Raw genomic sequence first — 12535 nt, 5'->3', positions numbered from 1 at the left:
AAGCACTAATCAAAAATTTGCTCCAGGGGCTTGCAACGTAGTACAATATTTGAAACATACTAGAGAGGTGTTAAAAAGGCAATGATAAACTTACAGCCAGATTTTCAGTGTTTGAAATATACTAGAGAGGTGTTAAAAAGGCAATGATAAACTTACAGCCAGATTTTCAGTGTATGAAATATACTAGAGAGAAGGTGATAAAAAGGCAATGATAAACTTACAGCCAGATTTTCAGAATATGAAATATACTAGAGAGGTGTTAAAAAGGCAATGATAAACTTACAGCCAGATTTTCAGTGTATGAAATATACTAGAGAGAAGGTGATAAAAAGGCAATGATAAACTTACAGCCAGATTTTAAGTATTTGAAACATAATAGAGAGGTGTTAAAAAGGCAATGATAAACCTACAGCCAGATTTTCAGTGTTTGAAATATACTAGAGAGAAGGTGTTAAAAAGGCAATGATAAACTTACAGCCAGATTTTTAGTGTTTGAAACATACTAGTGAGGTGTTAAAAAGGCAATGATAAACTTACAGCCAGATTTTTAGTGTATGAAATATACTAGAGAGAAGGTGTTAAAAAGGCAATGATAAACTTACAGCCAGATTTTCAGTGTGTGAAATATACTAGAGAGAAGGTGATAAAAAGGCAATGATAAACCTACAGCTAGATTTTCAGCGTAGCTGAGGCTCCTGAGGACCTGGTTGTGTCTGCGTTCAGTGGCGTTGTGTTCAAGGACATTCTCCAGGAAGGTCAGGATGTCGCGCACTCGGATAGAACTCGGCAGCAGCTCCAGAGCCTGACAAAGGGAAACACACTTCTCAGCAAAATGTATCCAAGACAAGAGAAGACAAGACAAGAAAAGACAAGGCAAGACAAATTCTGTATTAACAAGGGTAATGGCATGGCTGAGACCACAAACATGTAGGGAGGAGCCCCACTCTTCATCTTTGAGAATTATCAACTGACACAGAGTGATGGTCAGCTTTCTGACACCCGACAGGCGGTGTTAGTTGAGAAATATCAACTGACACGGAGTGATAGTCAGCTTTCTGACACCAGACAGGCGGTGTTAGTTGAGAAATATCAACTGACACGGAGTTATAGTCAGCTTTCTGACACCCGACAGGCGGTGTTAGTTGAGAAATATCAACTGACACCGAGTGATAGTCAGCTTTCTGATACCTGACAGGCGGTGTTAGTTGAGAAATATCAATGTGGCAGGCAGGATATTTTGACTTATAACTTCATTTGTTTGTGTCCTTTAAAGAATAATATGTTCATGTGCCTGTGCAGGAATCAGTTGCCTGCTTATTATTTGTTAACAATATGCTTCATTTGAAGTGCCTATTGTTTATATGGCAAGTTATCATTGGCTTATGAAAACTGTACTCTCATTGGCTGTTTTGTAGCCAACGTTGGCTTGGAAGAATACTTTTTGTAGTGTGAGCTAAGTTCACTGCATTTTTGGTGTGCTTGTCACTGTCAGTGTCACTGCATTGTTAGCTGTTACCACCCTGGCCAGACTGAGGAGTGAAAAACCCTCATAACTACAACTACAGTATTTTTGAGGTATGCGATATTTATTATTGCGATGTGACATTCTTTCTTTAAGAATGGAGTTCATGTTAAACTATTCTCAGCATGTCAGATTCACATGTTGATGTTGTAAACTGTTTGCATTGTATACATATAATATTTACGTGTATGCCGTTGTGTATATATGATTTCTCAGTGAAGCAATGTTGCTGAACTAAATGGAATATTTGATGTATATTTATACTTGTGAGAGCCGTAATTTGTTTTAATGTTAATGTGAATCAAATGTGGTAAACTAGTTAATTATTGATTTACAATCTTAGAACTTTATTGTCCTGGAACACCATGTTTTCATTATTTTCATTATTTTATTTACATGTGTTAGTTTCAGGGTTTTCTTTCATGCGATTTTTATGGTGAATAAAAAAGCGAAGTCGATCCACAACACTGCCTTGTCTGGGTGCGAGACGGTAGTACATCAACTGACACGGAGTGATAGTCAGCCTTCTGATACCTGACAGGCGCTGTAGACAGACAGGGAGACAGACAGGGAGACAGACAGGTAGACAGACAGGGAGACAGACAGACAGGGAGACAGACAGACAGGGAGACAGACAGACAGGGAGACAGACAGACAGGGAGACTGACAGACAGGGAGACAGACAGGGAGACAGACAGGTAGCCCTGATCTTGGGAACATCCACCTGGTGTGCGTGTTTCTCCAGCAGCCTGAGGGCAGACTCTGTGTTGTGTTACTATCTGATATACACATATACCCTTTCAGTCAGTGATAGAGGGAAGAAGCAGGTCGACAGACAGGGAGACAGACAGGTAGCACTGACCTTGGGTACATCCACCTGGTGTGCATGTTTCTCCAGCAGCCTGAGGGCAGACTCTGTGTTGTGTCGTATGCTGGGGGCTTCCCCCGGTGCCAGACCCAGCAAAGACATGTCAGGAGGTTGCAGGTACATCTTCAGCAGGTACAAGTACACCTGTCACAATCACACACACCTGTCACAATCACACACTGGCAAGTCAAGGTATGTCTGCCAAACACACAATGTGACAGTAGACACTAATGAGTTCTGATTTCCACGTCTCTCTTGTCAAGAAAAGAATATCATATTTACCAGGTACTGATTTCAGTCTACCCTTTGTCAACAAGGTGCATGTCATCCTTAGTGGGTACTGTTTGCACTCTCATCTCACACCTCAAGTCTCACATCTCTCATATCTCCTATTACATCTCACATCTCTCCCATTACATCTCACATCTCTTGTCTCACATCTCCCCTATAACACCTCACATCTCTACCATTACATCTCTTGTTTTACATCTCTCCTATTACATCTCACATCCCTTGTCTCACATCTCTCCTATTACATATCTCCTATTACATCTCACATCCCTTGTCTCACATCTCTCCTATTATATCTCACATCTCTCCCATTACATCTCACATCTCTCCCATTACATCTCACATCTCTTGTCTCACATATCCCCTATTACATTTCACATCCCTTGTCTCACATCTCTCCTATTACATCTCACATCTCTTGTCTCACATCTGCCCTATTACACCTCACATCTGTCCCATTACATCTCACATCTCTCCCGTTACATCTCACATCTCTCCTTTTACATCTCACATCCCTTGTCTCACATCTCTCCTATTACATCTCACATCCCTTGTTTCACATCTCTCCCATTACATATCTCCTATTACATCTCACATCTCTCCCATTACATCTCACATCTCTCCTTTTACATCTCACATCCCTTGTCTCGCATCTCTCCTATTACATCTCACATCCCTTGTCTCACATTTCTCCTACTACATCTCACATCCCTTGGCCCTCACATCTTACATTTGTCCTATTACATCTCACATCTCTGCTTTTACATCTCACATCTCCCCTTTTAATCTCACATCTCTCTTTTTACATCTCACATATCTTCTTTTACACCTCGCATCTCTCCTTTTACATCTCATCTATTACATCTCACATTTCTCCTATTATATCTCACATCTCTCCTATTACATCTCACATCTCTTGTCTCGCATATTCCCTATTACATCTCACATCTCCCCTATTACATCTCACATCTCCCCTATTACATCTCACATCTCTTGTCTCACATCTCCCCTATTACATCTCACATCTCTTGTCTCACATCTCCCCTATTACATCTCACATCTCTTGTCTCACATCTTCCCTATTACATCTCACATCTCTTGTCTCACATCTCCCCTATTACATCTCCCCTATTACATCTCACATCTCTTGTCTCACATCTCCCCTATTACATCTCACATCTCTTGTCTCACATCTCCCCTATTACATCTCACATCTCACATTTCCACTATTACATATCACATCTCTCCCATTACATCTCTTGTCTCACATCTCTCCTATTACATCTCACATCTCTTGTTTCACATCTCCCCTATTACATCTCACATTTCTCCTATTACAAATCACCTATTAATCTTACATCTCCCCTATTACATCTCACATCTCTCCTATTATATCTCACATCTCGGCTATTACATCTCTCCTATTGCATCTCCCCTATTACATCTCTTCTATTACATCTCACATATCTCCTATTACATCTCACCTATTACATCTCACACCTCTCCTATTACAACTCACCTATTAATCTTACATCTCTCCAACTACATCTCACATCTCTCCTACTACATCTCACCTATTACATCTCACATCTCTCCTATTACATCTTACATCTCACCTATTACATCTCACATCTCTCATCATACACCCGATATAAACACAAGGCAACAAAAAACTTACATCTTTACTTTCTTCCCGGTCTGGGTCGTAGTTGTTCTCGCAATACCTGTGCAACACAGAACAACTACCTGTTAACACTTAGTGCAACACAGAACAACTACCTGTTAACACTCAGTTCAACACAGAACAACTACCCCTTAACACTCAGTGCAACACAGAACTACCTGTTAACACTTAGTGCAACACAAAACTACCTGTTAACATTTAGTGCAACACAGAACAATTACCTGTTAACATTTAGTGCAACACAGAACAACTACCTGTTAACACTCAGTGCACCGCAGAACAACTACCTGTTAACACTTAGTGCAACACAGAACAACTACAGTTAGTGCAACACAGAACAACTACCTGTTAACATGTAGTGCAACACAGAAAAATTACCTGTTAACACTAAGTGCAACACAGAACAACTACCTGTTAACACTCAGTGCACCACAGAACAACTACCTGTTAACATTCAGTGCACCAAAGAACAACTACCTGTTCACATTTAGTGCAACACAGAACAACTACCTGTTAACACTTAGTGCAACACAGAACAACTACAGCTATTGCAACACAGAACAACTACCTGTTAACATTTAGTGCAACACAGAACTACCTGCTAACACTTAGTGCAACACAGAACAATTACCTGTTAACACTTCACAAAAAAACAGTGCACCACAGAACAATTAACTACCTGTTAACACTTAGTGCAACACAGACCTACCTGTTAACACTTCACACAACACAGCGCAACTACCTGTTAACACTTAGTGCAACACAGAACAACTACCTGTTAACACTTCACACAACACAGTGCAACTACCTGTTAACACTTAGTGCAACACAGAACAACTACCTGTTAGCACTTAGTGCAACACAGAACAATTACCCCTTAACACTAGTGCAACACAGAACAATTACCTGTTAACACTTCACACAAAACAGTGCACCACAGAACTACCTGTTAACAATTAGTGCAACACGGTGCAACACATAACAACTCCTCTTAACAGAGATGGAGGAAGACAGAAAACGTTCAATTCCATTGTGTTGGACATAAATACATTCGAATGGAATAGAACGCCAACTGAATAGCGATAAACCGTTTGAGAATGACTTGTTTGCTTAAGCCCTTCTCAAACGGCTCACTTGCAGGTTGCTTTCGCTTTATCATAAACTCATTTATAGCTAAGGCCGAAATGTATTTATGACAAGACTAACAACCATGCAACACAAATATCCCCCATCATGCTAAAGGGAGATAATCAATGAAACACATGCAAGCCTTATGATCAGTCAAGTTCATTTTTACTGGACTGATCAATCAACATAGGTAAAGGTTTTGCTAGTTTAATTCCATTCAGTTGACATAAAGTGAGGCAGATACAGAGAGGGAGAAAGTTCAATTCCATTCAGTTGGACACAGACCTGTCAACCTGTACGGTTTTCCCGTATTTTGTATGGGATTTACTCAAATTTTGGTGTGTACGGCGTACAACGCCTAGCTGTACAGGTAAACCAAATTGTACGGGAATTGTACGGGAAAATTCAAAACCCGAACAAAGATTCGAAACCTATCATCAGATTCGTTTCTGTTTAGCAGACGACAACAACTAACAGAAAAAGACTGTAACTGAGCTTGTGCGCATGCGCAGAAGGTATCATAGAGGGCGCTGTGGTCCAATCCGCTACTTCTGTGTCGCGAGATTTGGTCTTTGTTTTCACAACTTACTTCAGCGACAGACAACGATTCACGTCACTTTTCGTGCTACAACTGAAGATGGAGAGGCCAGCGAAGAAAAGAAAGAAAGCCGGACATGGTCAGCACATGTCGGAGTGGGAGAAACGTACTTTGGTGTCGTGCGATCATCGGACAAGGGAAAGGAGTACAGTTTGTGCATGCCATGTGGCTCGCACATCAAAGTGAAAGTTGCTGCTTCTGGTCACTACGACTTGAAGCAGCATTTTGAAACGGCGGTACACAAACAATCATTGATTCGTTCGAAACAGTTCAAGCCTGTGAACCAACATTTCCAGAAACGAGACAGCCGCCTTCCAACGGAAGAAGATGTGACGCAAGCCAATGCCGTGAAACCATTACCACAGTCAATCTGCTTGCCACGGCAAAGTCAGCTACTGCTACCTACAACAAGTGTCATGCTTGACGTGATCTAGTGAGACTGGACTGTGATTTTTCCTGGTGAACAGTAGTACAAAGTAGTTGTGTGGGTGTGACTGTGTTATACATTTAAGCTTAAAGTGATCTGGAGAGACTGGACTGTGATTTTTCCTGGTGAACAGTAGTACAAAGTAGTTGTGTGGGTGTGACTGTGTTATACATTTAAGCTTAAAGTGATCTGGTGAGACTGGACTGTGATTTTTCCTGGTGGACAGTATATAGTTGTGTGGGTGTGACTGTGTTATAATTTTAAGCTTAAAGTGATCAGGTGAGACTGGACTGTGATTTTTCCTGGTCAGTGGACAGTAGTAGATGTGTGGGTGCGTTTTACAGTAGTTGTATGTATTTATTAATGCTAAATCAGATGTGTTTTATGAATACAAAATAAATGTTGAGTATTTACCAGCTGGTCTTTCTTCTTTTTTATGTCGTGCGAGTGAATTGCGAGTCTTGCGTGTGAACTCAGGTTTGCATGTGTTCATTTTTTGGGAGTGTGTAAGGGATTGTTGCCCTGATTACAGTTTTTAATCATATTAGTACAGGTTGGCCTTGGAAGGGGTTGACAGGTCTGTGGACATAAAGTGAGGCAGATACAGAGAGGGAGAAAGTTCAATTCCATTCAGTTGGACATAAAGTGAGGCAGATACAGAGATGGAAGGAGAAAGTTCAATTCCATTCAGTTAACATAAAGTGAGGCAGATTCAGAGAGGGAGAAAGTTCAATTCCATTCAGTTGACATAAAGTGAGGCAGATACAGAGATGGAAGGAGAAAGTTCAATTCCATTCAGTTGACATGAAGTTGACATAAAGTGAGGCAGACTGGGGTCAGGCTATCTCCAATTAGGTGGCGGGGCGACCATCCCCAACCCGGCGGGTCCCCAGGCGGCGGATAGGGGGCGTCCCTTAGATATAAGGGATTGCAGCGTTATAAGTCGGGCTTGCCCGGACGAATAAGCTGTCCTGGACCAACTGGCGGTGTTCCTATCAGAGCGGGGTGGTTAACAGGTGGCACTGTTGACTAGTAAATACCCTATGTGCTCATACGGGTTCATCACGCGGGTAAGTTAAAACCTCTGCTACCTGTGCTCCCAGGTAAGGTCCCTGACCAGGAGCTAAGGGTGGGGTAACCCCGACAGAAACCTCTAGTGCTGAAGTCGGCGATACTGAGCGAGACAGCGCACTTTAACGGATCACAGTACCACGCACACCATCGCCATGAATACACGCAGAGACCAAATCAATCGAAATGGTGCTCGCCCTGTGAGAACCCCCCAGGCAGGCGCAGCGCCGGGCTCCGTGCCTCAAAGGAGCCCACCCTCAGCTGCTGGAGGTCCCTTCGTCTTGTCCTGTGGAGCCAGGGGACGAGCAAGGAGAGCAACTGGCCAAAAACCAAGCAAGGTCAAGGAGACCCCTGACATCAACATCATGCAATGGAATGCAGAAGGGGTCAGCAACAAGAAGGAAAGTGAGGCAGATTAGAGGGAGGGAGAAAGTTCAATTCCATTCAGTTGACATAAAGTGAGGCAGATACAGAGAGGGATAAAGTTCAATTCCATTCAGTTGACATAAAAAACGCTCGCGCTGGACCCGAGTACTCTTCAGACTGGCTCGCTCAATAATTATAAATGTTTGGAATGTCTGTGGTGTAAATGTTGGTTTCTGACCAGAAATGCAGATCTATCTCTGGCCGATTCATAGATTCAACCTACAAACTGCGACCTCATCTGTGATCAGATGGCCAAGCAATGCGTGAAATCTTTTATTCTAAAGCCTTATGGCTCGTTTCGACAAGCATTAAACGGATGAAATTAACCACATGCAGTTTATTCTTCAGAAAAATGCATACAAAAAATGGGTTGGGTTCGGTGATTTGTACATAAACGTCTTCCTCGCGATAGATTCGCTTATTATTTTGTCTTATGAAGCCGTCATCAACACGAACACAATGATTGCAGAAGCAAACTCTGTACCTACACGACCGAGACACAAGACTGATTATTTCACAGCTGCAATGTGAATAGAGAACAAAGACGTTTTGGGTAAGCTTACTCACGTCAGGTCTTCACTGACAAGCTAGGAACAGACGGAAAATTCCGAACAAAAGTAAATGACGTCAAAGTCTCTTTCGCTTTGCGTGTAACTTTGTCATGACGTATTTTTGTGTGACGCGTTCGGCTGTTCTATTAGCTCAATGGCTGCGTGTTGCCCCGCCGGTGTGAACTCCTCCTACGGCCAAGTCGTTTTTGTGGTTTATTTCGCATTTAGGTCCCAGGTAACATTATGAAGTTTTAATACGATCAATCGGACCTATTATCAAGTTAGTGTATCAACTTTTGAACGAACTGTGCCCAGTAGTTTCCCAGCAATAAGTGGAGAAAGACACACAGACACACACACAGACACACAATTAAAGTCTGCTGAGCCCTAGTACTAGCGTACTCGGGGATAAAGTGAGGCATATACAGAGAGGGAGAAAGTTCAATTCCATTCAGTTGACATAAAGTGAGGCAGATACAGAGAGGAAGGGAGAAAGTTCAATTCCATTCAGTTGACATAAAGTGAGGCAGATACAGAGAGGAAGGGAGAAAGTTCAATTCCATTCAGTTGACATAAAGTGAGGCAGATACAGAGAGGAAGGGAGAAAGTTCAATTCCATTCAGTTGACATAAAGTGAGGCAGATACAGAGAGGGAGAAAGTTCAATTCCATTCAGTTGACATAAAGTGAGGCAGATACAGAGAGGGAGAAAGTTCAATTCCATTCAGTTGACATAAAGTGAGGCAGATACAGAGAGGGAGGAAGAAGGGCAGCAAGTAAACTCGCCTTTCAGCAGGAAGATGTATGCCTACCTTTCAGCAAGGTGACTTACCTTTCAGGCAGTTAAGATATATGTTTAAGGCTCAGCAGGTATAGGTATATTCTTACCCTTCAGCAGGAGGATATATATCCTTAACCTTCAGCAGCTAGATATATTCTTACCCTTTAGCAGATTGATAAATGCTTACCCTTCAGCAGTTAGATATATGCTTAACCTTCAGCAGGTATAGATATATTCTTACTCTTCAGCAGGTGGAAACATTCTGACCTTGCAGCAGGTGAATATATAATATGCTTACCTTCCAGCAGATGATATATGCTTGCCCTTCAGCAGGTAGATATAGGTTTACCCTTCAGGAGGTAGATATATACTCTTCAAAATAAGTTAAGGACCGGTCATGAAATGTTCACAATCTTTAAAATATTCGCAAAAAGTCAAGGGTTCGATAATTTGATTGAAACGTCAGGTTTTGTAATTAACAAATGAGCAGTGAGTCTTGCTCTAGGAACATTTTTGGCAGGCAGTGTTACTGTGTCATGCTAAACAGGCATCTTGGATCCTCATGATGGACGCATCAGAGTCTAGAGGCGTCGTAGAGAGCGCTTTGCAGATGGCACTGTTCTAGAACGAAATCGTTTGATGGGGGCTCTGTGATGGTCCGGGGAGAGATCACCTTATGTCGTAGGACATTTCACTACCGATTAGTGGGAGATTAACTAGTGATCGCTGCTGTGATAAGATTTTGCAGTTTTTTGTTGTAAGAAATACTAATGTTGTGAATTTGAAATCAGAGGGTTGTCTAGAGTAACAAACTCTAGCGTTGTTTTCGCTGGCATGTTTGACGTGACATTTTCTGGAGACAGTCCTCAGTTCTTCAAAAAAACAATACAGAAAAAAATTATTCATTTAACCTTGTCATTTTTGCATGGCATGCGTTTGAAAAAGTGGTCCTTAACTTTTTTTGAAGGGTATATGCTTAGCAGGTGAATACATGCTTACCTTGCAGCAGGCGAATACATGCTTACCTTTCAGAAGATAGATATATATGCTTACCTTGCAGCAGGTGAATACATGCTTAACTTTTAGCAGATAGATATATGCTTACCTTGCAGCAGGTGAATACATGCTTAACTTTTAGCAGGTAGATATTATGCTTACCTTTCAGCAGATAGATATATGCTTACCTTTAAGCAGGTGAATACATGCTTAACTTTTAGCAGGTAGATATATGCTTACCTTTCAGCAGATAGATATATGCTTACCTCTAAGCAGGTGAATACATGCTTAACTTTTAGCAGGTAGATATATGCTTATCTTTCAGCAGATAGATATATGCTTACCTTTAAGCAGGTGAATACATACTTAACTTTTAGTAGGTAGATATATGCTTGCTCTTCAGCAGGTAGATATATGCTTACCTATATATATTTCATCTTTGAGCAGGTACAGATATGCTTACCTTTCAAAGGGTAGATATATGCTAACCTTTCAGGAATTAGATAGTTGCTTACCCCTGAAAGGGTAGATATGTACTTACCCTTCGGCCAGGTGACTGCTGTTAAGCAGGTAGATATATATTGCCAGTGCCTGTTCATGACGTCCAAGTCGACCAAGCAGGATAGCTCTCTCCTCGTGGAAACCTACAAGTACACACTCAGTGTTACATATCTCCTAGTGGAAACCTACAAGTACTCACTGTTACATATCTCCTAGTGGAAACCTACAAGTACACACTGTTACATATCTCCTAGTGGAAACCTACAAGTACACACTCAGTGTTACATATCTCCTAGTGGAAACCTACAAGTACTCACTGTTACATATCTCCTAGTGGAAACCTACAAGTACACACTCAGTGTTACATATCTCCTTGTGGAAACCTACAAGTACTCACTGTTACATATCTCCTAGTGGAAACCTACAAGTACACACTCAGTGTTATATACATATCTCCTAGTGGAAACCTACAAGTACACACTCAGTGTTACATATCTCCTAGTGGAAACCTACAAGTACTCACTGTTACATATCTCCTAGTGGAAACCTACAAGTACACACTCAGTGTTACATATCTCCTAGTGGAAACCTACAAGTACTCACTGTTACATATCTCCTAGTGGAAACCTACAAGTACACACTGTTACATATCTCCTAGTGGAAACCTACAAGTACACACTGTTACATATCTCTCCTAGTGGAAACCTACAAGTACTCACTGTTACATCTCTCTCCTAGTGGAAACCTACAAGTACACACTGTTACATCTCTCCTAGTGAAAACCTACAAGTACTCACTGTTACATATCTCCTAGTGAAAACCTACAAGTACACTCTGTGACTGTTACATCTCTCTCCTAGTAGAAACCTACAAGTACACACTGTGACTGTTACATCTCTCTCCTAGTAGAAACCTACAAGTACACTCTGTGACTGTTAAATCTCTCCTAGTGGAAACCTACAAGTACACTCTGTGACTGCATGTTACATCTCTCCTAGTAGAAACCTACAAGTACACTCTGTGACTGTTACATCTTTGCTAGTGGAGAGAATAACGATCATTGAAATGAACAAGCGACTTTCATCCTCAAACAAAAAGAAGCAAGTAGTACCTTGGTGTTCTGTAAGACAGACAACTTATTTTTTTGAACAGGATGAAAGTTGCTTGTTCATTTCAATGCTTGTTATTCTCTCAGGTGCCAGGAGATTGGTTCCGTATAACTCTCGCTTACTCCATTACACATGTCACATGCATTTAGAGCGCTTACTTCCCTTTGGTTATTTTGATATCTAAATAGCGTGAAACTAAAATAAATTGTCATACAAACATGAACTGGTAAAGGTCAAACTAAGAGATTGTTCCATAAACATAAACTGGTAAGAGTCAAACTAAGAAATTGATCTTCTTCTTCTTCTTCTGCGTTCGATGTTATGGCTGTTAAAGAAGTTGATCTTCTTCTTCTTCTTCTGCGTTCGATGTTATGGCTGTTAAAGAAATTGATCTTCTTCTTCTTCTTCTGCGTTCGATGTTATGGCTGTTAAAGAAGTAATTGATCTTCTTCTTCTTCTTCTGCGTTCGATGTTATGGCTGTTAAAGAAGTTGATCTTCTTCTTCTTCTGCGTTCAATGTTATGGCTGTAAAAGAAGTTGATCTTCTTCTTCTTCTTCTGCGTTCGATGTTATGGCTGTTAAA

The 12535-nt window shown here is 41.2% G+C and overlaps 1 protein-coding gene across 1 annotated transcript in view; it reads right to left on the bottom strand.

Annotated features, from left to right (window-relative positions):
* LOC138952058 (vam6/Vps39-like protein) overlaps positions 1 to 12535 on the bottom strand; it is a 121567-nt gene that overhangs the window by 21740 nt on the left and 87292 nt on the right. The window contains exons 20-23 of the mRNA XM_070323630.1: positions 10884 to 10986; positions 4360 to 4405; positions 2385 to 2534; positions 668 to 802 (exon numbers count right to left, since the gene is read on the bottom strand). Coding sequence (XP_070179731.1) covers positions 668 to 802; positions 2385 to 2534; positions 4360 to 4405; positions 10884 to 10986 — 434 coding nt within the window. The remainder of the gene's footprint in view (positions 1 to 667; positions 803 to 2384; positions 2535 to 4359; positions 4406 to 10883; positions 10987 to 12535) is intronic.

Source organism: Littorina saxatilis, linkage group LG17 (assembly GCF_037325665.1).
Source record: "Littorina saxatilis isolate snail1 linkage group LG17, US_GU_Lsax_2.0, whole genome shotgun sequence".
Lineage (NCBI taxonomy): Eukaryota > Metazoa > Mollusca > Gastropoda > Littorinimorpha > Littorinidae > Littorina > Littorina saxatilis.
This window is presented reverse-complemented; position numbering and strand designations above follow the sequence as displayed.